This window comes from Embiotoca jacksoni, unplaced genomic scaffold (genome assembly GCF_022577435.1).
Source record: "Embiotoca jacksoni isolate LCO1_2020_lvr unplaced genomic scaffold, fEmbJac1.0.p SCAF_9, whole genome shotgun sequence".
Taxonomy (NCBI): Eukaryota; Metazoa; Chordata; class Actinopteri; family Embiotocidae; genus Embiotoca; species Embiotoca jacksoni.
The window spans coordinates 20,393,708-20,419,126 of NW_027185447.1; the positions used below are offsets into that span (position 1 = coordinate 20,393,708).

Here is a 25,419-nt window from a genome sequence, read left to right on the forward strand (position 1 = left end):
CACTTTTAAACATCAGTAGCTTGGCAACAGTGCGTGGTTAAAAGTTGTTTTTTTGAGGCACTCGTCCTTTGTGTGTGTTGGGAGAATTAACGCTTCGTAATATCACAGCACACTTTAATAAAGATGATAAACAGAAATCTGTGGGGGTTTTTTTGGGGGGGGGGGGGGGGGTGAACGCCGCTCAAAGCTCTCCGCACTATCTGGAACTCTGCGAAACCGGGATGAAGATGGTTATTAGCGACCCAGTAATGAGCCGTTCGTTATCTGGCCTCCTCTCTTTACCTCCAGTCCTCATTCGTTCAGCCTTTTTTTTTTTTTTTCAAATCTCCGTCTTCTTCAATCTTTCAGCTTGTAATAGAGCGGATGGTGTAAAAGGCGGAGTGATATTTACTGGCGATGAGCAAGGTGCGCTTTTATGGTGATTTGAGCGCGTTCCGAATGTTCGGTCGACCAATCGGATCGCTTGCGTTCACAGGCGAGGGTCGAGCGTGGAAGTCTTCGGCGTGTCGCAAACCGGCTTGTGAGAAAGAGGGAGGGGAGACGAGGCCGGCTGAAACGCCAACGTAAAGGTTTATTTCCGATCAACAGAGGGCGAAAGGGCGGAAGGGAGACGTCAACCGAACCGAACCGGGAGACGTGGGGCCCCGGAGGGAGAAAGGGCGACAATGAAACCGGGCCGGTGTTTGTCGACCCACCACGCCGACCTTCACCCTGGGTGCTCCGGCTTCCTCCCGCCATCCAAAAACATGCATCTCGGGTTAATTGGCGATTCTACAAGTTGCCTTCGGGTGCGAATTGAGAGCGTGAACGTCTGTATGCGTCGGCCCTGCGATGGACTGGCGTACCCTGCCTTCGCCCAAAGTGAGGCCAGGGTAGGCTCCGGCCCCACCCGTGGCCCTATACATAGGGAATGGGATGGACGGATGGATGAAAATTGAATGATAAGTAACCCCGAGAGGTGTATCCAGCTCTCCTTACGTCCACGGGTGAAGGGAAAATAGATCGAGGAAGACGGGAGTGCGAGCTCGTGACAGCGTTTGGTCTCACGAGGATGTAAATTCTATGATTTGATGTTGTTGTGAGGAGTGCTGGTGTAATCCAGACTTTAGAGAGCTGAAGGTGGCGTCCTCTCGTCCATTAGTAGGCGAGTGACAGGTAAAGGTGGTGTCATCAGCATAGCGAGAGATAACACTATAACGAGCTATTCCTCGTTGTCAGTCGTTGGGCAATAATAGCTTCAGACCCTTAACTTTTGGTTGCTGAATTATTTTTATTACATGCACCTGCAGAGCGTCGACAGTTATAAAGACACTACGGAAGCTTTTCAACAGTCTCAAACAGTCAACAATCGTTTATAAAGGCACAAACAGCAAGTTGAAAGATACTCCACTGTACAATAGACCAAAGTACATTAAAAAAAAAATACAACCTTTTACAATTACAGCTGCACTTACTACTGCAATTACAGCACCAAAAAATATTTACTATATGACATCTACATCGCAGAAAATACTGCACCGTTACCGGCTCCAACGAGGCAATTCAGTCATCAAACAGCATTAACGGAAACACCTGTGTTCATGCAGAAGGACTCGGCCTGAGTGGAACAAACAAATACTGTACCTGAGTAAAGCAACACTTCAACGGAATAAAATTTAAAATATTAAAAAAAGGAAAATGAATACTTTAAAATGCCTTAATGGACCAAGAAAGGAATCAAGACAGGTTTAAGAAAGAAAGAAGGGCAACTAACTACGGGATTTTTTTGTTGTTGTTTTTTTTAAAGGAAAAAAAAGAAACAATCGTTACTGCAGCAAACAAATTTACATTTTCTGCCGACTTTAAACCTCGTTTAGGCACTTGCGGTAAATGAGCTGTGACGATGACAACCAGCAGGGGGCCCCGCTCGTGATCGCTGCAGGTATTCCTCAGGATTGGGTCGCCCCAGCAGTTTGTAAATCCACTTTTAAATCCACCATAAATTCAAATTATCTGTTCGCTATGTTTCACCGTTAGCTACGAAAGACCAAATCCAATTAGAAACACGTAATCAAAAAGTTACGATATTCCATTTTGAACTTGTAACATAACGTCTGAAAGTCCCATTTTCATGGGTGAGGAGATGAATTTGACTTTTTTTTTGTACACGCATATATGGGTTTTTTTTTATAGGCTGTATGGAAAAATGGAGAAATTGTGTTAGTGAAATTTAGTAGTTGGCAGTTCAATGGGGGAAATGGGAAATATGTGATGATGCTTACATAACTGACTTTATTTTGTCAATAAATCTCATGCGGTTTGTTAAACTCTCTCTGAACCCATAAACTAACGCACGATTGAAACTTCCACTCCACATACGTAAACTCAGATAAGTAAAAAAAAGCTGTGAACGGTCCGTGTCGTTAAATAATAAACATTAAATTACATGCTGGTGGGTTACACATTCATAGATTCCCACCTATTCCACCTATTTTATTTTTTTTTAAACAAAATTTTAACATGTACTTTATATTTTCTTTAGACTTTTGCATATTTTTCTCTGTGCTACAATTAAACTACAAAAAAAAAGGGTTTGTTTGTAATTTTTTTTACGCTTTTTTCTACAATACAGTCAATTCAGAAAATGCAGTAAAGATGTAAAAAGAGTGACAATCAGTGGAAAACTTCCTTTTTAACCGTTTGCTGTTTAACATTCTCCAAACAACACCGGCGGGGTGACGGTGACGGTCAGCGGTCCAGCATGCTACGAAGTTAACACTGATGTTCCTCTGCTTGCAACTTAAAACCCGACAGATCCACCTGGACGTGGCACCGGCGAGGTAACAGCTTGCACAAAGTGCCTCTTGTGATATTTTTGGAGGAACGGCACGCAAAACGGAGAAACACACATCGGTCACGACGGCAAAAACAAAAAAAATCGGACTCCGGAGGACACACTGCCGAACACGGAAGAGTCCGACCTCGGTCAGCATAGTATCGTGCGGGTGCTCGGTGCTTTTCAGCGGCCCGCGTGCGGCCTCAGACGCTGTTGGGGTTGTAGCAGAGCATGTTCAGCTGCAGGTTCTCATCCCAGTGTCTGAGGATGATGAAGAGCTGGTTGGCGGCCGACTTGACGGAGGCCAGATCTCGGCCCTCGGGGATGTCCTGCTCGCTCAGCCACATGCTGGCTTTGGCGGCCACCAGTTCCCACTCTATGAAGTAGCTGGCGGAGCTGTGCTCCAGCCAGGCGAGCGCCACGGCGGTGGCCCACAGCATGCTCTCCGGAACCGGCGTCCTCTTCGGCACGCCGCCGGGCGACGACGTCTCCAAGCCGCCCCGGCCGGAGCCGCGTCCGCCGTCCGCCCGGGGGAGCGGGCACGGCGGGGGCTCGGCGGCGGCGGACGGACCAGCCGACGACGAGGAGGGGCCGTGCTCCGTCCAGGCGCTCCTGGACGGGTGAGGAGGGGCGTGGACGCCGCCCGCGGTGTGCTCCGCGGGTTGCCGGTACGCGTCCGGCTCGAACGGCGACCCGCAGCCGTCGTCGGCGCGGCGGCTGCCGGAGTGGGACGGGTGGCTCAGGCTGCTGCGGTGGCTGCTGAAGGGAGACGTCCACTTCAGCTTGTCCATGGGGACGTTGATGGCTTCGCACAGAGCCGCGTCCAGCTGGAACGCACCGCTGGCCAACTGCAACGACACCTGCCGCCGGAGGAAACCGTTAAAAAGTTGGACACAGAACGGGAGTTTTTCTCCATTTGATATTTTACAGCTTTTAATCTGCAGTGTCTTAATTTTCTAGCTGGCAGTTTTGAGTTTGTTTTTTTGGTTGTTTTTTTTTTATACATGAACATGAAGAGAAGGAACATTCTGCACTGCATATTTTAACGGCAAGTCTTCCATTGGCTGCTCCGATCAGCAGCGTGTCGCCGGTCGCCTTCAAACGCATTCCTTGTTAAAAGGGACGGGGAAAAAAAATCTTTCTCCGTGTATCTTTTGTTTCCGCAGCCAGTCCTGTGTGACAGACGTTTGGATTTCCATTGAAATTTGGAAAAGCGCAGAATAATTCATGAGCAAAGTGTCACTGTGTAATTAGAGCTTCCTCCGAGGTCCCGGTTCTGGGACACGGTGGGTTACGGTCTCATATTAAGCATTAAAGACGCTTCTTTGAGAACCGTTTTATTCCGTCGCCGGAAATGTATTTTTGTCAAGGCAGAAAATTAGGATTCGTAGTTTGCTTTCGCGCCAGTTTGGAGAAAAGAAAAACGTCTTGTTTATTGCATGGTTCATTAACCCTTTGAACACCAAATGATTTTAAGGGTAATTTCACTATCTTCACTTCTAAGCTCATAACTTGGTCATAATAGCAGCTAACCATTCATGCTATATCTTGTTTTTTTCAGGACAGTCGAGGGTATCAAAATATTTCATCATTTTATTCGATAATACCTAGAGATTTTTTTTTTATATATTAGCCTTTATAGCAAGGGGGGGAAAAAAATTTTGTCATAAGAATTTTTTTTTTTTTTTTTTTTAAACATGTATCTCACTATAAAATATTGTCCATAGATATATCATTTTATAGTTGTGTAGAAAAGATTGTCTAGAATCTAGCAATCTCTGAACCATTTTTGTCGGGTTATAGAGGGTTAAACTCTCCATAATAATAATAATCATAACAAGAAATATAAAGTGCTATTTATTGTTTAAAATGTTAGCAAAATGCCATTTACATAGTCATGTGTAAGCGAGCTATAACAGGGATTTACTTCTTATTGAATTACGTTTTGATCTGATCTGATTCCACGGCTGTCATCTCTGTATTATTTTCTCTTCATCTATTTATTTCTATGAGAGATTGAATTAAAGAAAGCGGTAGGATTTAGGTAGGAAGTTCAAACTGGTCTCCAACAAATAAAACGCTCGGGTCGACAGAACCTCGGCGTGTATAGATCTGCTGCCCACCACGGGAATGTAGTCTTTGTTCTCGTTGTCGCTCTCCCCGATTGAATCGCCGGACTTGCTGTGAGACCGACACATGAATCCTTTGGCGGCTCGAGTCAGGAGGCGAGTCCTGCTGAGGGCCAACCTGACGGAGGAGAAGGGCATGGAGACGTGACTAACAGTGGACGGGACGTGCAGCACGCACCTCCGTTGGGTTTAATCTGCTGCTTCTATCGGGACAGAAAAGAAACGGTTTCTTTTAAATAGCCGGGTACATTTCAAGATTTACACATTCTGGAATCAAATGAGGGGAATGAAGTTTTTTTTTTGTTTGTTTGTTTTTTAGCCGCGTAGGCTCTGGGGATGGAAATGTTGTTTGTCTACACGGAAACATCTCGATGACTACTGAATGGATCGATCTGAAGTTTTAAGGAGAACGTGCACGGTGCCCCGAGGTTGTTTTTTTTTTTTTGTGAAGTACCTTGAGAGACAGTGGATGGATTAGCTCACGTTCCCTTTTGGATTAACGTTGATGGTTTGTTTAACTTTTTCATCTGGCGCCATCATCAGGTCAAAATGTAAGTTTGTTTAAAACGAAGGGCGTCAGCCTCGGCTTTATTTTGCATTTCGTCTAAATTAGTAAATGTTCGTATGCTAAAACAATTGTAAACAAGGAAAAAAAAAAAAAAGGAGACTGTCAACAAACGTGCTGATATCAGTATAGAGGTCAAAGGTCATTTTTTCTTACTTTAACTTTAGTCGTTTGAAGCGGTTTGGTTTCAAATATATCAGATGTACAACAAACAACAATAATATGTCAGTTTTTACTGAATTTTTGAAGGCAAATTGTTTATGCAGACATTAAACTATCACAAGTATAACAACCCATTTGTGTTAATAATAGAATATTTTTCCGTGTTTTGCCATGTTGTCAAAAATGTCGTAATCGCAGAAGTACCTTGAAATGTTATGATTTTATTTTAAAGTCACGTTGCGCACCTCTACTTTGCAGCTGGGTTAGATGCATTACAATTTATTTTTTTTAACTTTATGCCATGATTGGTCAGCTGTGTGGAAGTGATTCAAACTTCTTCTCTCATTATTCTCTAATCTATTTCTGTCACTTCTAAAGTGGAAGCGCCATTATCCCAGATTTGAATCGCTCGTGACATCGCTCCCGCTTTCTTTCCTTTACTCCGACTGTTTTTCAGCCCGCCGAGGCATCGGCACGTCGTACAAACCACTTATTTTCTCGCAAAAAGAAACCCCGTCCCCAGCTACAGCCTCAGAGCCGCCCGCCAACTGTCGACCCTTTTGTCCTATTTTTTTAAAAAAAGGAGAAGAAATTGTAAATCACCATTACACAGTTACAGCAGATGATGGAGCCCCTGTTGTCCTGCTACATTAACCTCAAGACAGCATGTTCTCAAAGCCAATATCAGCTGACAGGAATAGATAAAGATGGAGATGTTTCTGAGTACCCTGAGGCGGCACAATTAAAAAGCTGACGTCAATGTGTTTGCTTAAGCAGCGGAACCGCAGCTACAGCACATTTATGCCGCCGGCCATGCCGGCAATCACTCACCTGGCGGAAAAAAGGCTCTCCACCGACTTCTGCGATTGGTCAGAGGTCACAGACGGACTCCTCTGGGAGGCTTAGGAGACAGTGAGGCGGAGGCAGAGGCACAGTTAGACGAGGGAAGGAGAGGAAACAGAGCCACTGGGTTTTCTGTCACTTTGCTTCACACAATCAGGAGATTAAAAAAAAAAAAAAAAAACACCCACGGAGGAGGAACAGTGGCATCAGAGGACAGCGGCTGTCTCTCCTCGCCAGGCGAAACCTTGTTTTGTGTGTTCGCGCCCTCATCGTCGTTTCCTGCCGGACGGCGTTTGTCGATACGCGCCGCGAAAATCGCCTGGACTCGTGTCACCCCGCTCGCTTGAGAAGAGGGGCCTGGACAAATGGCAATCAGCTCGTGTTTCGTATTTTCATGTCGCCCGGACGATGACGACCGGCCGGCCAGACGGTTTAAGTCAAAAGGTCGTCGCGGCGGGAAATTGAGGGCGACGCTGCAAAATTCACTGACCGGACTGAAGTGTCACACTCACCCTCTGTGAAGCCGCATCGCTCCCAGCCGGAGGAGGGGGGCGGGGTGCTGCACGGAGAGGCACCATCTTCTCCATCTGAGAGGATCATCACAAAGACAATAAAATCAACCATCAGTTTTAATTCGCTTTGAATTCTTCTGAATCTGCCGAAAGCATTCCTTCTGTTGGAAAAAGATTTTGCCTGATACTATTGGCACACATCTTCTTTTTTTTTTAACTGGCCGTTCCCGGCAGATGCTCGAGCGCCGTGCTTCGTCTTGGCTCCTGCTGTTGCCATGCCACCACTGAAGAGACAGCTTTAAATGCTTGTTGCTGAAGTTGAGAGTATTTGTGTGTTTTACGAGTGTAAATCAGAGCACGGCTTCCTATGAGCTGGATATTGGAGCCGGCGATGTCGGACTGCAGACTTCAAATAAAGGCGGCTTTGAATTGGTAGAAATAAATGCATATTGAAGGATAATAATATACCGTTGACCGTACCTCAATAAAAGACCTCTTCTACCTTCCCCTGCAGCTCTAATCATGTCTCTTCTACTTCATCTCTTGTTGATTATTGATCCAGGAACTGGAGCTCGGTTTGTGTGGGTTTGAAATGTGAGCAAAGAATAATAATAAAAAAAAGATATAAAAAAAAAAAGAAAAAGCAGCCTACTGTTGGGCAGCAGGACGTCTTCGATTTCCTCTGACATGCCGCCAGACTGAGAGCGCCCGAGCCCGATGGAGTAACCTCTGTTCTTCCTGCTCCCCGAGCGAGACCTGGAGTCTGAGCCTCTCTTCTGACCTTCACCTGGAAACACATGTAATCACAGTTCAGTCTGAAATATGTCATCAATCCACAGGTTAAAGGAACAGTTAGACATATTAGGAAAATAGTCACTGGTCACTGAATTCAGCAAATATAACATATTTAAAAGTTGTAAATATTGATTATTTGTTATTTTAAAATGAGGTAAAAGCTCAGCTACATTCGTAAATGTTACTAAACATGAGTAGCCCTTGGACATTTTCATTTTGTCAAAGTAGATCTCAAAGTCTGGTTCAAATGCCTTGTTTCATCCAAGAATCACTCCCAAACACAAAAATAACTCATTTAAATGACATAAAACACAGAATAGCTGTAAACATTCCCACCTGAGAAGCAAAAAAACCCCTGAAAACAGTTGCTTTGATTAGATTATAATTATAATCGATTTTATGAAATTTGAATGAGATAATTGTTTATGCTCAACAGATTTTAATTAGTGAGCTTTCGTTAGTGATTATTCTTTACCTTTACAGAGCCATGCTTCCTGTTCCTACTCCTATTGTTGTGCTCAGCTAACCTAAACTTCATATTTGACAGACATAAATGGGAGTGGTATTAACCTTCTCATCGAAGAAAGCAACAAAAAAAACAAACTGTGACACAACAACAATTAGTCCAGACGACAACAACAATAAACTATTCCAGATCGTCCCAAAAAAAAATCTCTTCACAGCGAAGCCGTATTACTTACCGGGGTTTATGTATTCGATGCATGTCTGCAAATACTCATTAGTGTCCAGGTCGATGGGAACAAACGCTGTGTATTTGCTCAGTATGTTGCAGGCTTTGCTGGTGTGGATGGCATACAGCTGGTACTTCCTGCCAGACCCTGTGAATCACAATAAGCGTGAAACTGAATGACACGATATTACACAACATTGAATTTTATTTACACGGTATTGAATAGCATCATTCAGACGTAAATAATTCCTATTTAAATCAAGCACAACATAGAAATGCGGTGTAAACAGCTCGCCTGGCTGCATCCAAAGGGAAATAAATCCACCAAGCAGCAACCTGTAAATCTCACTAACCAGCATGTCATTTCTTTCATTCAGGGGATTTGGGCTTTTTTTTGTTTTGTTTTTTTGACAGAGCCAGGCTCATAGTGCATTCATGAGCTACTGGGAAGTGAATAATAAAAAGTGAAACAAATAAATATATATATCCAGTTTTGTATTTCCCGTTTTAATTTTAAAATATTGCTCGCCTCTTGTGCCCGTTTTCTCTTTTTTTTTCCCCGCCTTTTAAAATTTGTCCTGCCTGTTTTTTGGACTCGCCCGTGTCTCGTTACCTCGTCAACACTCTGTACATTAAGGCTGCGTTCAAATGGCGCTCGTCGTTACAACGCGGGAAGTCGTGCGAACCGTCCGCTCGTCGTTCAAGCAGTCAAGTCGTAAAAAAAAACACCGTTGCGTCTGGAAGCCGCGGAAGCTCACAATTTCGCGAGCTGACAGGTAATGCAGGAAATGCAAAGGCACAGAGGGAAAAGATGAGGCTGTTATCCAAGTTATGAAGACAAACTCTACGTGACTAAAATGACCTTTTTTTTTTTTTTTTTTTTTTCCTGCTGAAGCTCACCGTTTGGTTATGAAATACACCCTTTTTACTTTTTGAACCCCCTTTTGTATTGTACGATTGGCTCCTACTTTCCTCCATTCGTAGCAATGTTGTGTCAACATCCCCCCCCCCCCCCCAAAAAAAAATCTTCCTCCAAACATAACATTTAAATCCCACGTTGGCGCTCACCGTGCTCGATCTCACACTCCTTATCCCACATTTGCTCGAAGTCGTGAATGATGGAGCGTCCGGCCAGGTGGTGGAAGGTCTCGTTCCACAGCTCCTCGTGCACCTTCTCCTCGCGTTCCCGGCCGTTCAGAAAGGGCTCGATATCGAAGAGCACCTCCCACTTCATCGGTTTCCCGCACAGCAGTCCGGACACCACGGCCTTGCAGTCGACTCGGTGCTGCTTGGCAGCGCCCAGGTCTGACGCTTGGGTCTCCTGCGGGGTTTCTGCTTGACACAACTGGTGTCCGTAACCGTCTGAAAACATCACGGGAGGGAGATTTTGATTCCTGAATGCGTATTCATCAGTCGCTCTGCGTGTTGCATTCTTATTTCCTCTGAGCTTATTACCTGCTGCTGCTCACTTGGGACTGCATTTGTATTAAATTAGTTCATTTCCTGTTTCCAAAGAGCTCAGTCTGCCTAAGTCGCAACTCTAATAACCGTTCCCTAAAAATTCGACCTCTTCTGATCCATCTCCGAGATAATCTTCCGTTTTTGTCCCCAGATATAGAAAAACATTTCCTGTTTTCCTTGCGTCAGTGTTTCCAAGTGTCACCTTAGATTTAGGACGTCATTTTTAAAGAGTAGAAACAAGCACAACAATGAAAACTGCAAGCAGTGATATGCGGGCCCTCGCACGCTGCACGTCGGGGATCCAGCGGGTCGGGGCCGCTATATTCCCCCTTGCAGCTTTAATTGTTGTTCCTGTGTCACAGGGAAACATCAAACTTAGCTCAAAAATTCAAAATGGCGGACTTTCTGTTGAGTTGACGTAATGGTGCACTGTAACTTTTTTGTACGTCTAGGTGCGATACACGTGTGCACCAAATTTCGTGCATGTAGGTAAATGGCATCTGTTTAGGGGGCGCTAGCGAGCTGTTAGGCCACGCCCACCTTCAACTCCACTAAAATACGCTTTTTTTTTTTTTGCCGGGAAAGACGCGTGTAACAACTTTCAGGAGTTTTTGAGTATGATAAAGCCGCCAAAAATGCAGTTGTTTACGGAGAATAATAATAATAATCGCTTGAATAACAATAGGCGTAGGTACAGTAGGTCACGTGCAGTACAATTTCTTGGCCGGTGTTGAAGTCTGTTTCCCCTTAACTTAGCCTGAACCCCAAACATAGACTGTGTATAAAAAGTGGACGTAACTTCCGGGTCTGAAAAATGAGGCCGATGCGGAAGTACCTTAAGCTGCAATACCACCGGGTACCACTAGAGGTTGGCTCCAAAAAGCATGCGGCTCCATAGACTCCCATTCAACGAGTCTTATGAAATACGTAGTCAATATGTTTTCTCCGCGAGTTATCTCGGTGTTGTTAGTTTATGTCACTCCTTTTTATTAGTTTTTCCGGCGGTCCATCTGAAAATAATCCCGTCGTGTATGAGAAAATAAGCCTCAAAAAGACTTGTTTTTAGGGGCGTGTCTGTTTGATTGACAGGCCTTTCGTGCTGTTAGATTTCCGCTATTGGTTGATGGGACTTCAGTATCTTCAGAGGGCACAGTACAGGAAACACTGTCCAAAGGGGAAATAATTTGGCAAATAATCTCATAACATGCTGTTTTTACACAGTGAGAGATTTAACGTGTTAATAAATAAGCTTTAGAGGCTTTTTTTAAAAGCCAGGCTGGCTGTCCTCAGTCTCTGTGCTAAACTCAGCTGAGCAGCCGATTCATATATTTGCAGGATAAACAGGATATTAGAGTTGATCTTCATATCTACAAAAAATGTATCAAGAGTATTTCCTAAAATGTCATACGTTATTCGATTTAACATTGTACTTTCATGTATTAGTAAAACCACAGTACTATTGAAGCCAAGCAAAGATCAATAAATACTGTGAAATGAGACAAATTCAAGATATTCTTATGAATCCAGGTTGGTCGCACTTGTTTTCTCACCGGTGTCTCCAGCGCTGCTGACAGACGGGGTGTCTGTGGACGATCTGGATCCGTCGTCCCCGGCAGCGTTGCGAGCCGCCGGCGTCACGATGCCGCTGCAGCCACCGCCGGGGGGAGGAGGGTTGTCCTGCGGCTCCGAGTCGGCCTCCCGCTGCGGGGGCAGCTCCTGCTGAGGCGGCGGCCCGTGACAGCTGCCGGGACGCCCTCTGGAAGATGTTGCGCACAGGCTCTCCAGCTGTGGCTGAAAACAACGGAAAGCGATTGAATTTAAAACGCCCCGCTGCTCTCACAGGTTTAATAAATGTAAGGAACCGCGTTTAACAATTGTAATTTTGTTTTTTGTCTGTGTTCGCCCACGCTCAGGTTGCATGGAATCAAGCGATTAATGATATGAGGATTCTGCAAATTGTATCACAAACACAGCAACAGCTAACAAATTGTGTCATTATCAATTACTCTGGAGATCATTATTACAAAAAAAAACACAAAAAAAACCAGGAAGAGTATCCACCAGAGTCTTATTTTTTCTCATAAGGAGACGAGAACCAAAAACGCTTTAAAAACACATAACAAAAGCTCACAGTTTGCTTTGTACAATAAAACCGTTCAAAAGAGCGTGACGGGGACTGTTTGTTCCGTTTTCACTTTTAAACGAGGAATAAAAGTGATATAATAATGGTATAATATCCCTTAATAGAGGATATAATTTCTTCCCGGCGTACCAAATTCTGTTTAGTTACACCAACGTGCTCCCTCAGTAACATTCACACCTAATTGCGATTCATAAATTTTGCCCTTCATTACGGAGAAGGGCACATTAGACTGTTCTTAATTACACTCCACTCCAGACGAGGGTCAGATGTGCTGTTTAATTTGTCAACACAGTCTGAATACAAAGATCATTTTCTAGATAATGACGGTTTGGCACCGTCATACAGATTCAGACTCTCCTGCCCGTGTAACAGATGATGGTTTTGTTTCTTGTGCGCACGCACCTGGTAGTCGTTCCTCCACTGCGCCTCGTGCTCAGCGCTCATGTGGCCGATCAGCTCCTGGACTTTGGTCCTCCTCAGAGGGTTCTTGCTGACCACCGAGCTCGGGTCACTGGGGGTGTAGACCTTCTTCCCCGGGTTGAAGTCGATGATCTGGTTGGTGCTGTACGCACGCCTCCTCGGTGATATCTTATCTAAACCTGATGTGTCGTCGTTCAAAGAGAAAAATACCAAAACAAATAACAATCCGTCACATAATCATCAAATTCAATAAGACTCCTCCTTTGAGTAGCATGTTTCTTGTCCATCATTTGAAAGATATTTTAAGTCTGGACTGTAGAGACGGGAGAGACTAACACGCCACTAATACAGTGGGACTAAAAATAACGGTTCCGGACAATAGAAGTGATCAGTACACGGGCAAGTAGGATTTTATGAACACACGAAGGTGGATCAATAAGTTCAGAGACTGCTGCTGTTGATCGATGCACAGCACCGTCATGCGCACAGAGCAGGAGGAAGTTATGACCCTAATGAGGGAATGTTACAAATTTCATCGCTTGAATCATCATCGGTTAGAGAGTTGCGCACGTTTTTGATACCGGGATTTCTCCGTGGAAATGAGCAGATCAAATTTAGTGTCAAAACTCCCGACATCGGCAAAAGAAACCAATGAGCCGGGCGAGATGTTTTGAGTGACATTCGTGCGGGTGGGTTTTCTTTCGACATTTACAGGGCTGCGCACCGGGAGTTCTTCCTCCCAGGGTCACACTGTCAACACAGAGTTCTCCTTAAGGGAAAACATTCAGTGCAAACGACCTGAACCGTGGCACCATGGCAACAGGGGTTCAACTGGGAGGTGAACAGTCGTACGTATCGTGAGTTCCTACCCGTGGGGTCCTGCTCCGTGGCGAGAGGGCTGCGGTCGGTCGTGGCGTCCTGGTAGGAGTCGTACAGGGCGCCGCAAGCCGCCTCCCGTTGGGACCCCTGACTGTCCACGCCTGTTTTCATGGGGTCCTCTTCTTGAGAGTGGTAAAACACCGAGCTGGCCGACTCGACGGAGCGCATCATGCTGTAGCGCCTCCTCTTATCCTGCGGAGAGTTTGAGCAAGTGACGCTACGAAAACAAGTGCTTCAATAAAGGTTTGATTAAAAGCTTCGTCATTGTAGTTTTATCTCCCTTCGGATGGTTTAAACCCCTTTCAGAGGCAGCAGAGAGGCGATTTAAGGGAAATGATTCATCAAGCTGAGCATTAAAAAAAAAAAAAAAAAAAAAAAAAAAGTTCCCAACAGAGAAAATCCACATGAATTTCTGTCACGAGTCACTTTTTCAGCAGGTGTCTTACGGATTCGGGGTTGGCGTGGTAACGGGTGGTGTCGCAGACCACGCTGTAGCCAATCAGGCTGTCCCCCGGAAACAGGAAGGTGTTGCCCACCGGGGAGAGCAGCGCTTCTTTGGTTTCGGGAAAGAGCCACTCGATGGAGATGTCGCTGAGCACTGGAGACATGGTTTTCTTCAGGGACTTTATCATCTGCGGAGTCAACACAAGACAGGCATTCAAAAACATAAAAGCCGGCCCCGCCCACGGCCTCCGACGAGCGCACAGAGCGAGCGGCGTCTCGTGGATATGATTTCCTAATTGGCATCAGTGGCAGACACTCGGGCGCTTAGAAACCGCCGCATTGTGTCCCTCCAGTGGCCCGTCAACAATAGCTGCAGCTGCCATTCGGAGCGACACGACACAAAGCTGCCCCGGCGGCGAGTACCTTGGGCTGCAGCCTCTCCCCGTCGGCCAGAAACTCCGCTGTTCCTTTGGAAACTGTCGCCAGGCTCTGCACCAGCCTCCTGCAAGCACTCTGCCCGATGCCGAACGTAAAACATCTGCAGAGACACATGAAACGCCGCAGCTCCGTGGACAGATCGAGACACGTACGAACAGGACAACAGGTGCAGGATGCGCAGAGATATGGATATACGACAAAACAATCAATTTTTGTTAAATATAGCTTTGAAAGAAATTCTATATATTATCTGCTTTTTCCAACAGTTCTCCAAGAAGGTTTGGCTGTTTATTATTTTCCCATTTTTACTCACCGCTGAGCCGACTCATTTAATTCCACCAAGCTTCGTCCGATTGCATTTTTAATGAGATCAGATTAAAAACAGAAACGTCCCCTCCTACATAGTTAAAAATCTAACATGGATTTTTTTATTTTTTTTTTCCGCCCAGAGATTCTCCGTTGTCTGAGCTCGTCTCTCTTTTTGTTTTTTGGGAGCACGGCACGGTGATGACCCCAGAAGTGCCGACGACTCGGCCTTGCTCTGCGTGCCTACTGAGAGGCGGGAAGTCAATTATTTAGAGTCGGGTCGGGGATTCACGGTGCGAGACTTAAATGGCGGCAAAACAAAATGATTTCCCAGTGCAGCGCTGATCCATTGTGCCACCGGCGCTGACAGCTGGCACATGTTCACATGCGCCTGGGAGCTTTTTCGAATTCCCTTATTCCAGCTTTAACAAAAGCTTTGTTGTTGTTGTTGTTTTTATCTCAAATCGATGCTGCACGAATGTCGTTTTTCTGACAGATTCCGTGTTGGACAGTGACACCCTGTAAGCTACATGTTCCCGGATTTCATTTTGAGCGGATTACAGCTCCGTCACCAGGTGTTGCGTTTAAGCCCCTCACAAAACCCTGAGATGTGATTATTTTTATTTTTTTTTCTATTGTGAACGAGCTCTGCAATTCCTATTTGCATAATGAGCATAAAAACAAAACGAATTTATAATCGTTTGTTTTGACACAGCATAGAGAAGCCGTTACTGCTTCGCCGCCTGCTACTTTCTTCATGTCAGTGTGTGCTTTCCAACGTCCAAGAGGCATGAATCACATCCAGCGTGAAATGGGTCGTTGTGTAACGTCTTTAGAGGACGACAAGGGTCGCCGCGATGCAACGGTGACAATGTCCCCTAACGGCGCCGCTAAATGTTGACCTCGCGTACAGAGTGCGTTATGGCGGTTAACGCTTGCCTGATGTGGCGTGCGTGGCTGCGGACCAGCTCGATAACTTTTCCCGTGTTGCTGACGGCGCCGTCCGTGAGCAGGAAGAGCAGGCGGGGGTGTCCTCTGAACATCGGCTGCCTCAGGATCCAGGTGAGCGGAGCCAGGATGTTGGTCCCGCCCATGTCGGCTCGGACCTTCCTGACGTACTCGCAGGCCAGAGCCAGGGCGTCCTGGATGATGAAGACGAGGAAGAGTTACCGCAACGCTAACTCACCCAGCACACAGATTATTCTTAATATATATGTAGGTTCATCGCTTCAATTTGTAAATAAAATAGTGGTTATAAAATTTTTTTTAAAAATCGCAAGATAATTAAAATTGCATCGAAAAGAAAAAAAATTCACAATTTTGCAGAAGTCAGAATTTGAAGTGATGCAGAATAAGATAAACATTTATTAATTTTTTTTTAGGTTTTACTGAATAAAAATTTTTTTTTTTGTTTATTGTAAGTAATTGTAAATTCATAACCATTTATTTTTTTGTATGGACCACAAAGTTTGTATTCAAGACACCCAATCTTGGATATTTCAATCAAATGTAAGTAAACAAAAAACATCTAAAATGCATTGAGCTGCAGTAACACTGGAAAGTGCAGAAAACGAAGCCATAATTTGCACTACAAACGTTCTGACGGTAATCAAAAGGGAAGAAATTGTGTTTTAATCCGATAAACTGACATTTTCTACATTGTGTGAAGCGGCCCTTTGATCGTACGGAGCTGCTTTACCTCCTCGTAGCTCTGGCTGGTCGTGAAAAGCGATTTGAAAGTCGACCCGAAGCCGACGACGTTGAAAAGGCAGCCGGGCACCAGGCTCTTGAGAATAACCACCATGGCGTCCTGAGAAGAAAACAAACAAACATTTAGGTTCCTGAACAAAAGATTCAATTAATAAAAGCAAAAAAAACCTTCTGCTCATCAGGTGCTTTCGCGTCCAGTTGGAACTATTTGATCACTTCCTCTTGAACTACAGCGACGTCTGTAAACGCGTGGCTTCACACAGCCGTCATTGCGGCGCAGCACATTTTCTCAAAGGGCAGATTGGAGAGCAGCATCAGCATCATTTCATCCATCGCTGCCTCTTCTGCAGCAGGGAGACCGTTTCTATCTGGAAGATTGTACACTTACCTCAAACACCATTCACATGAAGGGGCATGCAGGTGCATTTAACAAAAAGAAAAAGTCACCGTGTGACGCTCCAGTTTTTTTTGTTTTTTTTTTGTGGAAAAGATCAGAGCTGAATGGTCATCGCGTCGCCTGCCGGGCTCACCGTGGCCTTGAGCCCAGACTCTGCAGTATCAGACACATCCAATAAAAAAGTCACTCTGTAGGTATTGACGCGAGCTCCCGTGAGGTCAGAGAAGACCTCAAAGGCCATCAAAAACCCAGCAACCGGGGGACATTTGGCGAATGCTGAATGACTTGTGTGATCAATGTCCTTGAGTACACACCAGCCGAACAACCACATCTACAGACCGCACGCGCGGTTTGGCTGCGAGCCTAGAAAGCAATTTCACTGCCTCTCGTGGCGAATCGTGTATTTGAATGCATTAGCTTTTCATTTAATCTCTGGCGTATTTTGATTTGTTTGGCGTCGACTGCAATACTTTTGGTGGAAAACCTCCGTAAACTATAAAGCGACGGATATGCTGCGCAATTTATATGTAAATGGGCATTCAGATGATGAAATAGGGCCACGCTGGGGATTAAGATACCTTCACGCGGTTGATGTTGACGCCGCTCATGCTGCCGCTGCGGTCAATGAGGAAGATGAATTCGCCGTGAACCTTCCTCAGGTCGGAGCAGATGGATTTGAGGTCGGGGCAGAAGTTCAGCATGACCACAGGGTTGTGGAGGATGTCCTTATGGAGTCTCCTGTGAATCATATCTACCTGTAAAGACAAGAGAAATGGGAAAAAAAAAAAAAAATTTAAAATGACAAAATATTAGGAAAGAAAGACGCACAAGAATTAAAACTATATCAATTTTGCACAAGCAAAAAAAAAAAAAAAAAAAAAGATGCACAAAAAGACAAGCGATCAGCTCGATAGACAGAGAACATCAATTATCGTCCGTGTGCAGGAAAAGTCCACGTTCAATGTGCTGTGCCTTTGGAGTGTTTCCATAGAAACCCATTTGTATGGCTAAGTGCTCTCTCTCCTCCTGTTTAGGTCTGCTGGTCACTTAACAAGCTCATCATAGGCGAGATGCGAACGGACGCATGCATGACCGGGGACGAAGTGGGGACGATGGCTCATTTGAAGTCTTCTGTCCTTTACCTCACAACAACGTCGTAAACTCGAAGGAACCGTTTTTTTGTGGTATTGTGGAGAAAAAAAAAAGAAGTTACTTAGGGATTACAAACAGTATCGGTGACTCATAGTATTAAAAGCATCAGTAGAATTAGGAGTCCCCTGAAACTCTCTGTGGTCTGAATGTTATGCTTCATAACAAAAGCATTAAAGTAGAAAGAAACTTACATCTTAGTAATTCAACACATCATTTTACACATAACCAATTGAGGTAGTGGATAAGTAATTATGATGGAGGAATAACAGCTAAAGCTATCTTGGCTCGTAGATTTGGGGTATTTTGTGCAGTTAAATTGTCTTTAAAACAAGTTTAAATTGTTAAAATGAACAATAAAGCTATATTTCCCTTTGTATGTATCAGATTTTTGGTAAGTAGGCTGCATCGCATAACGGAGTCCAAAAAAAAGTTTTTCAGGCAGCCTTCACTTCACTTGTTCTATTTTCAGAATCTAATAATGTCTTTAATAATGTCTTCAGATTTTGGAAAACGACTTACAAAGGATGGGCAAAGTGTCAACAACGAAAAAAAAATGAAATAAACAAAGACTCCTTTGATACCTTTGCAGAAATCTCCAAATTTTTTTTTTTTTTTGTGTGCGTTTTACAGGAGTCGATTCAACCCAGTCGTCATTTTTTTTTTAAATACTTGGCGTTATATTGCAACATATACAAAAAAAATAATAATAATAATGCGACAACATCAATGCAAGCCTTCACAGAAACAGTGTTCGTTGCAGGGCTGCGTTCGCGCTACTGTGTGCCCTCGAAATGACATGGGTGTGATATTGTTGTCATCCGTTCAGGTTCGTGCCGGCGACACACTCACTTTCCTCTCGTTGCTGGAGTCCTTCTTGGTGGCCTTGATGAAATCGCTGCGGCCGTGAAGAAACTCGTCGTACTCCTCCTGCGTCATGTCTCCGCTCTCCATGAGCACGTGCGGCAGATGAGGCTCTGAAGCCGGTCAGGACAAAGACATTACTGTAAACCGTTGCAGGAAGATTATAAAGCACTTAGGCGAATGTCTGAAACTCGCGGCGTCGCGCGGGGGTAAAAAAAAAAGAAAAAAAAAAAGCGGGGAGCGTGGTGAACTGAAAGCACCGAGTTATGCTGTTATGCGCATTGATGTTAGAATTAAGGGCTGATTCGGTTATAAAGATTCAGTTTCACAGCTGCGGCCTCAGCGGAAAAAAAAAAAACCAAACCCCAAATGAGCTCAGAGAGTTGAGTGAATCTCTGGGATTTGGACTGTTGTTTCTTTTCTGCGCAGGCAACCATCAGGTTTTTGAAAAAGGCTTTAAAAGAGTTTATTTCTCCAACAAATGTCTTTGCAAAGATCCTAAATATAGCCTGGTGTACGCAGGAACAAACTCGTAGATAAATTCTGTATGTCATTTTTATTATAAACTATTGCGCAATTATTGTAGACCTCTGTGGACCTTCAATTAATTAATTTTGTCTGTTAAGCGACCGGTCATCTGACCATGTTCTGTTGTTTATCCAGGCCGTGTTTTAATGAATAATAAATAACACTCCCTTGTCCTCCCTTCTGGTTTTCATTCATGTCTTTCACAATTTGGCTGATAACCGTGAAACCGGTATTAATTTGCATCACATGCAATATCGAAACGTCTTTAAAAGACCCACCCACCCACCCCGTTTTTTGTTTTTTTTCATGCAGCTCATTTTCCCCCATTTCTTTGCTGGAGCTCAGCCCTCCATGTTGTGATTGAAACTGCAGCGCCAGTCTGAGTTGAATTAAATTGCCCGGCACTGGCCGCAGGTCTGTTTTTGAACAAATCCTTCATAAGAAGCCTGTCGGATCGGTGCGATCGGGGGGGGGGGGGGGGCTCGTTTTTCTGCCTCTGGGAGACGGCTGGCCCACACATGCTGCGGGTCAAGGCGGCGGTTGGGGAAGAGACAAGAGAAAAACAACCCACAACACACACCCACACAATGGAATGACTCCTCTGGCATGTCGTGAATTAATAACGGAGGACCTTTCTTTTTCTTTTTTTTTTCCCCGAGATGAGGGACTCACACACACACACACACATAAACACACACACACACACACACACAGAGTAAGACAATGAATCATCTTTCCACTGATCTGATTACAGGCCAAAAATAAACAATTTCAAAATTATTGTACCTGAGAGTGGAGGAAAGAATGATTGCGGGGCCGTGCTGTGAGAGAGTTTTGAAGCTGCGGACCTACCGCTCGGGTAGATGAGGATTTTGACAGGGTAGTCGTAAGTGTACTTGTCAGCCAGAGTGATGACCACGCTGGTGGCGGAGCGGGCCAGAGGGTCGGCGTCGGCCCGGATGGCGTGAGAAGGGCTCTCCACGCCTGCACGGGGGCATTTAACCACAGAGGATCAGCACAGGAGGCGCCGCGAAGCACGCGCAAGGCGCGATCGAAAGGTCTGGAGGTCGTGGACCTTCACGAGTGCGCGGTCCACGTTATTGTTGCTGGATCAACGTCAGCGACGGGCAAGACACCCGATTTGCTTTCTTGCGAGAGTAACACGAGAAGGGCGAATGAATTCAGTCTGCCTTGACGACATCCTCACGAAATAGTCGGCCGTGTCGCCTCCGTTAAACCCCGGCTTTTGTTGTGTTTTTTTTTTTTGTTGTTTTTGTCCAGATTAATCCAACAATATAACGCGCTTGTTGGTGAGCTTTGGCAGTGCGAGTGCTTTGACACAGAGCCAGGCTAGCCGCGTCGCTATTTCCAGTCTCTGTTTGCCAGGTTGTCGTAGTTTCGCAGCTCTTTCTTACCAGCGTTCTTGTTCCCTAGCGAGTTCCTTGTTCCTGGATTGTGTACCTTTGCCTCTTTGGACTGATTGCCTGTTTTTTTGTTTTTTGTTTTTTTTTGCACTGATAACTCGACACTGATTTTGGAACTCCTGCCTTTGCCCAAGTCTCAGTAAAAAAATTTTTTAAAAAAGAGTTTCCTGATCTGATCTCCTGTCTCTGAATCGAGCTTTTTGAGTCCGGTCTCCTGTCTGCTCCGTGGTGCATAATTAACAGATCAGGCATTAGACTTATTGACCAACTCATGGCAAGAAAGCAAATAAGCATACATCCTTTTCACAAGTTTAGCGCTACTAAATTAAATTAAAATTGAATCAAAAACACACGTGCATAACTGTAAACACAAGTTCTGTGCACTTCACTCAGTCACAATCACAGCTTCTGACCGCAGATGGCAAGAAATGCTGTGGTTATGGATTTTTTTTTTTTCTCCAGGGATTAAATAACTGACTGACCTGCGAGGAGGTATGGAGCCCTTATCTCCAGCTGGAAGTTAAACTCATAATCCATGGAGTTAATGGCCTCCTCCTCCAGCAGCGAGGCCAACCACAGCTGAGGGGAGTTGGGAGTTGTGTCGTGAGGGCTCGAGGCACAGGTCTGTCTCTCCCGCCTAAAAGTGGCAAAGCATAATAATTTAACATTCAAACGGAGCCACGCCGAATGAGCAAAACCAAATGTTAGTAGCCGGCTTGAAAAAAAAAAAAAAATACATCACATTTAAACACATTGAACACAGTTTAATGTGCTTTTTGTCGCTTTTATGATTCATCAGGGTGCTTCCTTACGTTCTGGAGAAGTTTGGAGACAGTCCCTGCTCCTCGTTGATGGTCCTCTGCACCCGAGGCGTGCACACCGGCGGGGTCGAGACCCTGATGCCGCCGCTGGGCAGGGTGCAGAGCTCCGAGGAGGTGCTGACCAGAATGTGGACCGTCTCCATCGGAGGGATGATCCCGAGGTTAACCACCAACACCGTCCTTTCAAAGTCTTCGTCCATCACGATGTGTCCTGTAACACCAGACGAGAAGAGTAAAGAAACGCGCTCTCAACCGTTGATAGTTGAATCTGAGGCCTTAAAGTAAGGGTCTTTTAGGACGTCCCTAATGCTAGACTAACTGTAATCCATTTTTTTGGTTCACAAATTCTGTCTATTTGATGCTAAAGTGTTGCAACAGAAGCCCTAAAGGGATGCTCTTCCATAAAGTTGGCAGAATAGTGACAGAAATTTGCATTTGCATCCAAGAACTGGACCCAACATTTCCCATAATCTATCTCCATTGTGATTTTGACATAGCGGCTAAACTGCGATACTTCAACTGTTACTATTTAATTATTTTTGGAAAGAAGCTGTAGACGGTGACTCGTTATTTTCTGAGCATTAAAAACTCAACGCAAAATAACGTTTTAATATCAGAATTTGACCCGTTTCGTCCAGTAACATCTAGAAAGTCTAGAAGAGCTGTATGACTGTTTTATATGAGCCCTTTTGTGTGCATGGGGTCAACCGTAAGTGAGAAAAGCTCCCCTAAGCGCTACAATGGACATTATACATTATATATTTCACATGATTTCACGGGTTTAGTAGTTCTCCTTTAGACAAGGAAGCTGCCAGTCATGTTGGAGGGCATTTAAACTTGGATTTATTAATTTTTCAGCCACTTTGATTTTGCCGCAACTTCGATATGTTATAATCGAGCCGAGATGACGTTTAACCTTTTTACATACAGTAGCTCCTTTGATTAATATACCAACGTAACCACATTGGTTGGGGGCGCGTCAGTCTCACCGCTGCCGCTCTGGAGAGCTCCATTCGAGACGTTGCAGCAATCCAGGTAGCAGTCGTCGATTTTCGCCTTGTCTTTGATTTCCAGCGTTATAATTTGACTGGAGATCATAGCCTCGAACCCGACAATGATGGAATTTTCCTCCAGTGGATAAATGAAGATCCCTTAAAGTACAGAACAGAGAAAAAGAAAAGACAAAATAAGGGGCAGAGGCAGCAAAACAAGCAATTACCTGTATCCGCTCAATAACGATGAATTCTACAACCGTCGGGGGTTTAAATGGATTGAAAGTGGCGAGAGTTCACGTAACGGGAGTAAACAAATTAGTCTCACTCACCCTCGATGGCATGAGCTTCGATATTCTCGTAGGTCATAGAAGCTGTCAGAGCCAGAGTGTAACCCCTGACGCAGGAAGTGATGTCAGACACACTGAGCGGCAGAGCGCTCCGGTTCTCCTTGTTAATGAGTCCAGGCATGGTGCTGGTTCGGGGACTCTGGTTTGAAAGGAAAACACGCATCAGTTCTTTATGGCGGAAACAAAAACTTGTCACGGTGTTTCACATTTAAATAAATAAAAGGGAAAATATGGGATAAGCTAAACGAACACGTCAATTAACGGTGGAAAATATACAAATGGCCAATTGAGCAAACTTTTGATTGTTGTTTTGTAAAGTGGAATATTATGGTATGCATGTGTCTGTACCAACAATGAACATTGTCCTTAATAAAAACAAATTTAAATGTATGTGTACGCTAAATGTATTTAACTATATAAGCGACCATTTAAGAATTGTCTATTATATTTAAAAAAAAATCTAGGTCTAAAAAAATGTTTTATGGGGATTCCATTACTCTAAAACAGTAAAAAGGATATATATATATTTTTATTTTTATTATTTCATTAAAAATACCAATATTGAAAAGTCTGTTTCTACTTCATAATGGCATTTTCTAGGTGACACTTTTATTTCATGCCAAGTTTTATGTCACTGTCACTTTTTACACACTTATTTAAGTATTCGGTGTTGAAAGTTTGGGGCTCCATTTTTCTAGGTTTTTTTTTTTTTTACTGCTTTAGTCATTAAAAACACACCAGGGTCTCATCACAGACTTAAAAAAAAAAAAAAAAAACCAGTATAAGGTATTCATTCTCTGGATGTTACTTCACTGCAGCATGTTTTATATGTCGGCTACTCCAACCTCAATCATCTCCATCAATATGATGTACAACCGCGAAGCCTGTAAGGTGACACAGACGCGTTTAGCATTTGAGAGAAAGGTCAGGACAATAAAACTAATTGAATGTGGCATCATCGTCATCAGTATCGCAACAAAGCACCAGCGGTAATTGGAGAAGCTTCAGCTACATTCAATTTATGCTCGGGGTGGAGGGGGAGGAGGGGTGGAGGAGAGGGGGGGGGGGAATACAGCGTCGCTACTTATGTAAAATACACGGTGGGGGGAGGAGGGGGGGGGGGGTGTGCTTCATTGTTAATGCCGTCTTCTCCACCAGAAATCTCGGTTATGTGCTGCGTCTTGCTGCGCGCCCACAGCCCCGGCGCAGGGCTCGATAGGAAGCGTTATGACGAAAGCAATATCCATAGAGACGGCCCTGCTGGCAGACTGACCGGTAGCGCCTCTGGGAGGGGAAAAAAAAAATGTGTGACGATGGCACTGATTGCACTTTAAACACACCGGTGCTCTCTCTTCCCTTCACACAAGCCATAAAAAAATATATATTATAATATATATATATATCACCTTTAAAAAAAAAAAAATTCAAACTCGAGGCGCACCTTTCACGTTACAAGATGCTCTTCGCGATCGATACCGAATCCGATCAGTCTTTCTAATAGTTGCATTCGGCACCACATGGGTTGTTTATGGTGAGGAAAAGGTCATGCGGATGCAATTGCTGGGTTGTTTTGTTGCCCGTCTCAACAGCGCCATCGTGCGTCCGGTTCGCGCTCAGACCGAGAGGCGAACAGGAATGCGTCTCTTTGTGCCTCCGTCAGAACATCCTCTCACAGCTGGATCACAGAAAGACTCGAGGAAAGAAACACATCGAGCACAGCTGGACTGCAAAACATCCACCGGCGGGGACAAAACAAACAAACAAAAAAAAAACATGACACCAGAAAAGGATGATTTTAAAGACACTCAAAAATGCCAAATTAAAGAACTATCTCCAATAAAAAGCTTCTTGTTCTGTTTAAGTTGAGATTTTCCTTTAAAAATAAAATAATTTTAAAAAAAAATGACTCCACTTCAGTGAGCGTTCTCTTGGCAGTCTTCCAGTTTTTATATCAATTAGTGTTAAAAGTGTCAGTCCCACAGGGTGCTCCGTCACAGAGTCACTCTGCCACCCCTGCCAGTCCTACTGGGGGTTTAACTAAAAAGCCTCACCAAAACCATCAACTCTCCACATTTTCCCATCAGCATTGTCACGGTCCTCCACACTCATCAGTGTCAAAACAAGAGAGCAGATGCCACATGTTGAAGTGCGGGATCTGTTTGTACTGAAAAAAAATAAACCCAGACACCTCACTAGGGCAGTTTTAATCATCATCTCACCAGATGAGCTTTTTTTTTTCTCTTTCATTTCAAACAGATTTTTTAATTTTTTTTAATTTTTTTTTATAAAGGCATGTTTAATGCATGCATCATCAGACAGACACACAGCGGCGTTCAAAATGCATGTCAGCATCACCTCGTCTTCTTACCTTTCATTTGCGTCCGCTGGATATTGCGGCGAGGGTCTCTCTCTTGTCAGAAGTCCACTTATCTTGAAAGATATCCTCCTCCTCTGCTGCGACCTCCCTCGGCTCCAGCTTTTTCTTCTTTTTTTAATGTGTGTGTGTGTGTGTGTGTGTGTGTGTGTGTGTGTGTGTGTGTGTGTGTGTGTGTGTGTGTGTTTGTTCTCTCTCTGTGGCGTA

The 25,419-nt window shown here is 44.4% G+C and overlaps 2 protein-coding genes across 7 annotated transcripts in view; one reads left to right on the forward strand and one right to left on the reverse strand.

The window, feature by feature from the left end:
- mul1 (mitochondrial E3 ubiquitin protein ligase 1) overlaps positions 1-25,419 on the forward strand; it is a 36,277-nt gene that overhangs the window by 10,621 nt on the left and 237 nt on the right. Inside the window, exon 6 of one of the 5 annotated variants that reach the window (XM_069141548.1) lies at positions 21,475-21,619. The exons of 1 other annotated variant lie outside the window; for it this stretch is intronic. The gene's annotated coding sequence lies outside the window, so the exon portion shown is untranslated. Of the gene's footprint in view, positions 1-5,263; positions 7,533-11,535; positions 11,659-17,744; positions 18,499-21,474; positions 21,620-25,419 lie in introns of those variants that run through there. 3 more of the 5 variants (XM_069141550.1, XM_069141545.1, XM_069141549.1) reach the window with 3 other exon arrangements.
- Positions 1,251-25,375, reverse strand: vwa5b1 (von Willebrand factor A domain containing 5B1). 2 transcript variants are annotated; one of them, XM_069141543.1, is made up of 22 exons: positions 25,207-25,375; positions 22,821-22,977; positions 22,486-22,647; positions 21,488-21,707; positions 21,158-21,312; positions 20,038-20,235; positions 18,712-18,836; positions 17,289-17,465; positions 16,303-16,413; positions 15,543-15,745; positions 14,283-14,397; positions 13,862-14,047; positions 13,406-13,607; positions 12,519-12,715; positions 11,524-11,764; positions 9,581-9,874; positions 8,523-8,660; positions 7,679-7,813; positions 7,027-7,101; positions 6,503-6,572; positions 4,939-5,062; positions 1,251-3,675 (listed from the first exon to the last, which is right to left on the reverse strand). In XM_069141543.1, the coding sequence occupies exons 2-22, from the start codon at positions 22,957-22,959 to the stop codon at positions 3,019-3,021; spliced, it is 3,924 nt and encodes a 1,307-aa protein (XP_068997644.1). In that variant the 5' UTR covers positions 22,960-22,977; positions 25,207-25,375; the 3' UTR covers positions 1,251-3,018. The 2 variants fall into 2 exon arrangements, with proteins under 2 accessions (XP_068997644.1, XP_068997645.1); XM_069141544.1 differs by lacking the exon at positions 25,207-25,375 and having other exon boundaries at positions 20,104-20,235; positions 22,821-23,001.

Bases quoted from the DNA above. Each gene is read 5' to 3' on its own strand.
- vwa5b1 (XM_069141543.1), bottom strand. From the start codon at position 22,959: ATGCCTGGACTCATTAACAAGGAGAACCGGAGCGCTCTGCCGCTCAGT. The intron at 22,648-22,820 runs GTGAGTGAGACT...CTGTACTTTAAG, and splicing joins CGAAGCTCATGCCATCGAGG to GGATCTTCATTTATCCACTG. The intron at 13,608-13,861 runs GTAAGACACCTG...AACTCTCCGCAG, and splicing joins ACCACGCCAACCCCGAATCC to GATAAGAGGAGGCGCTACAG.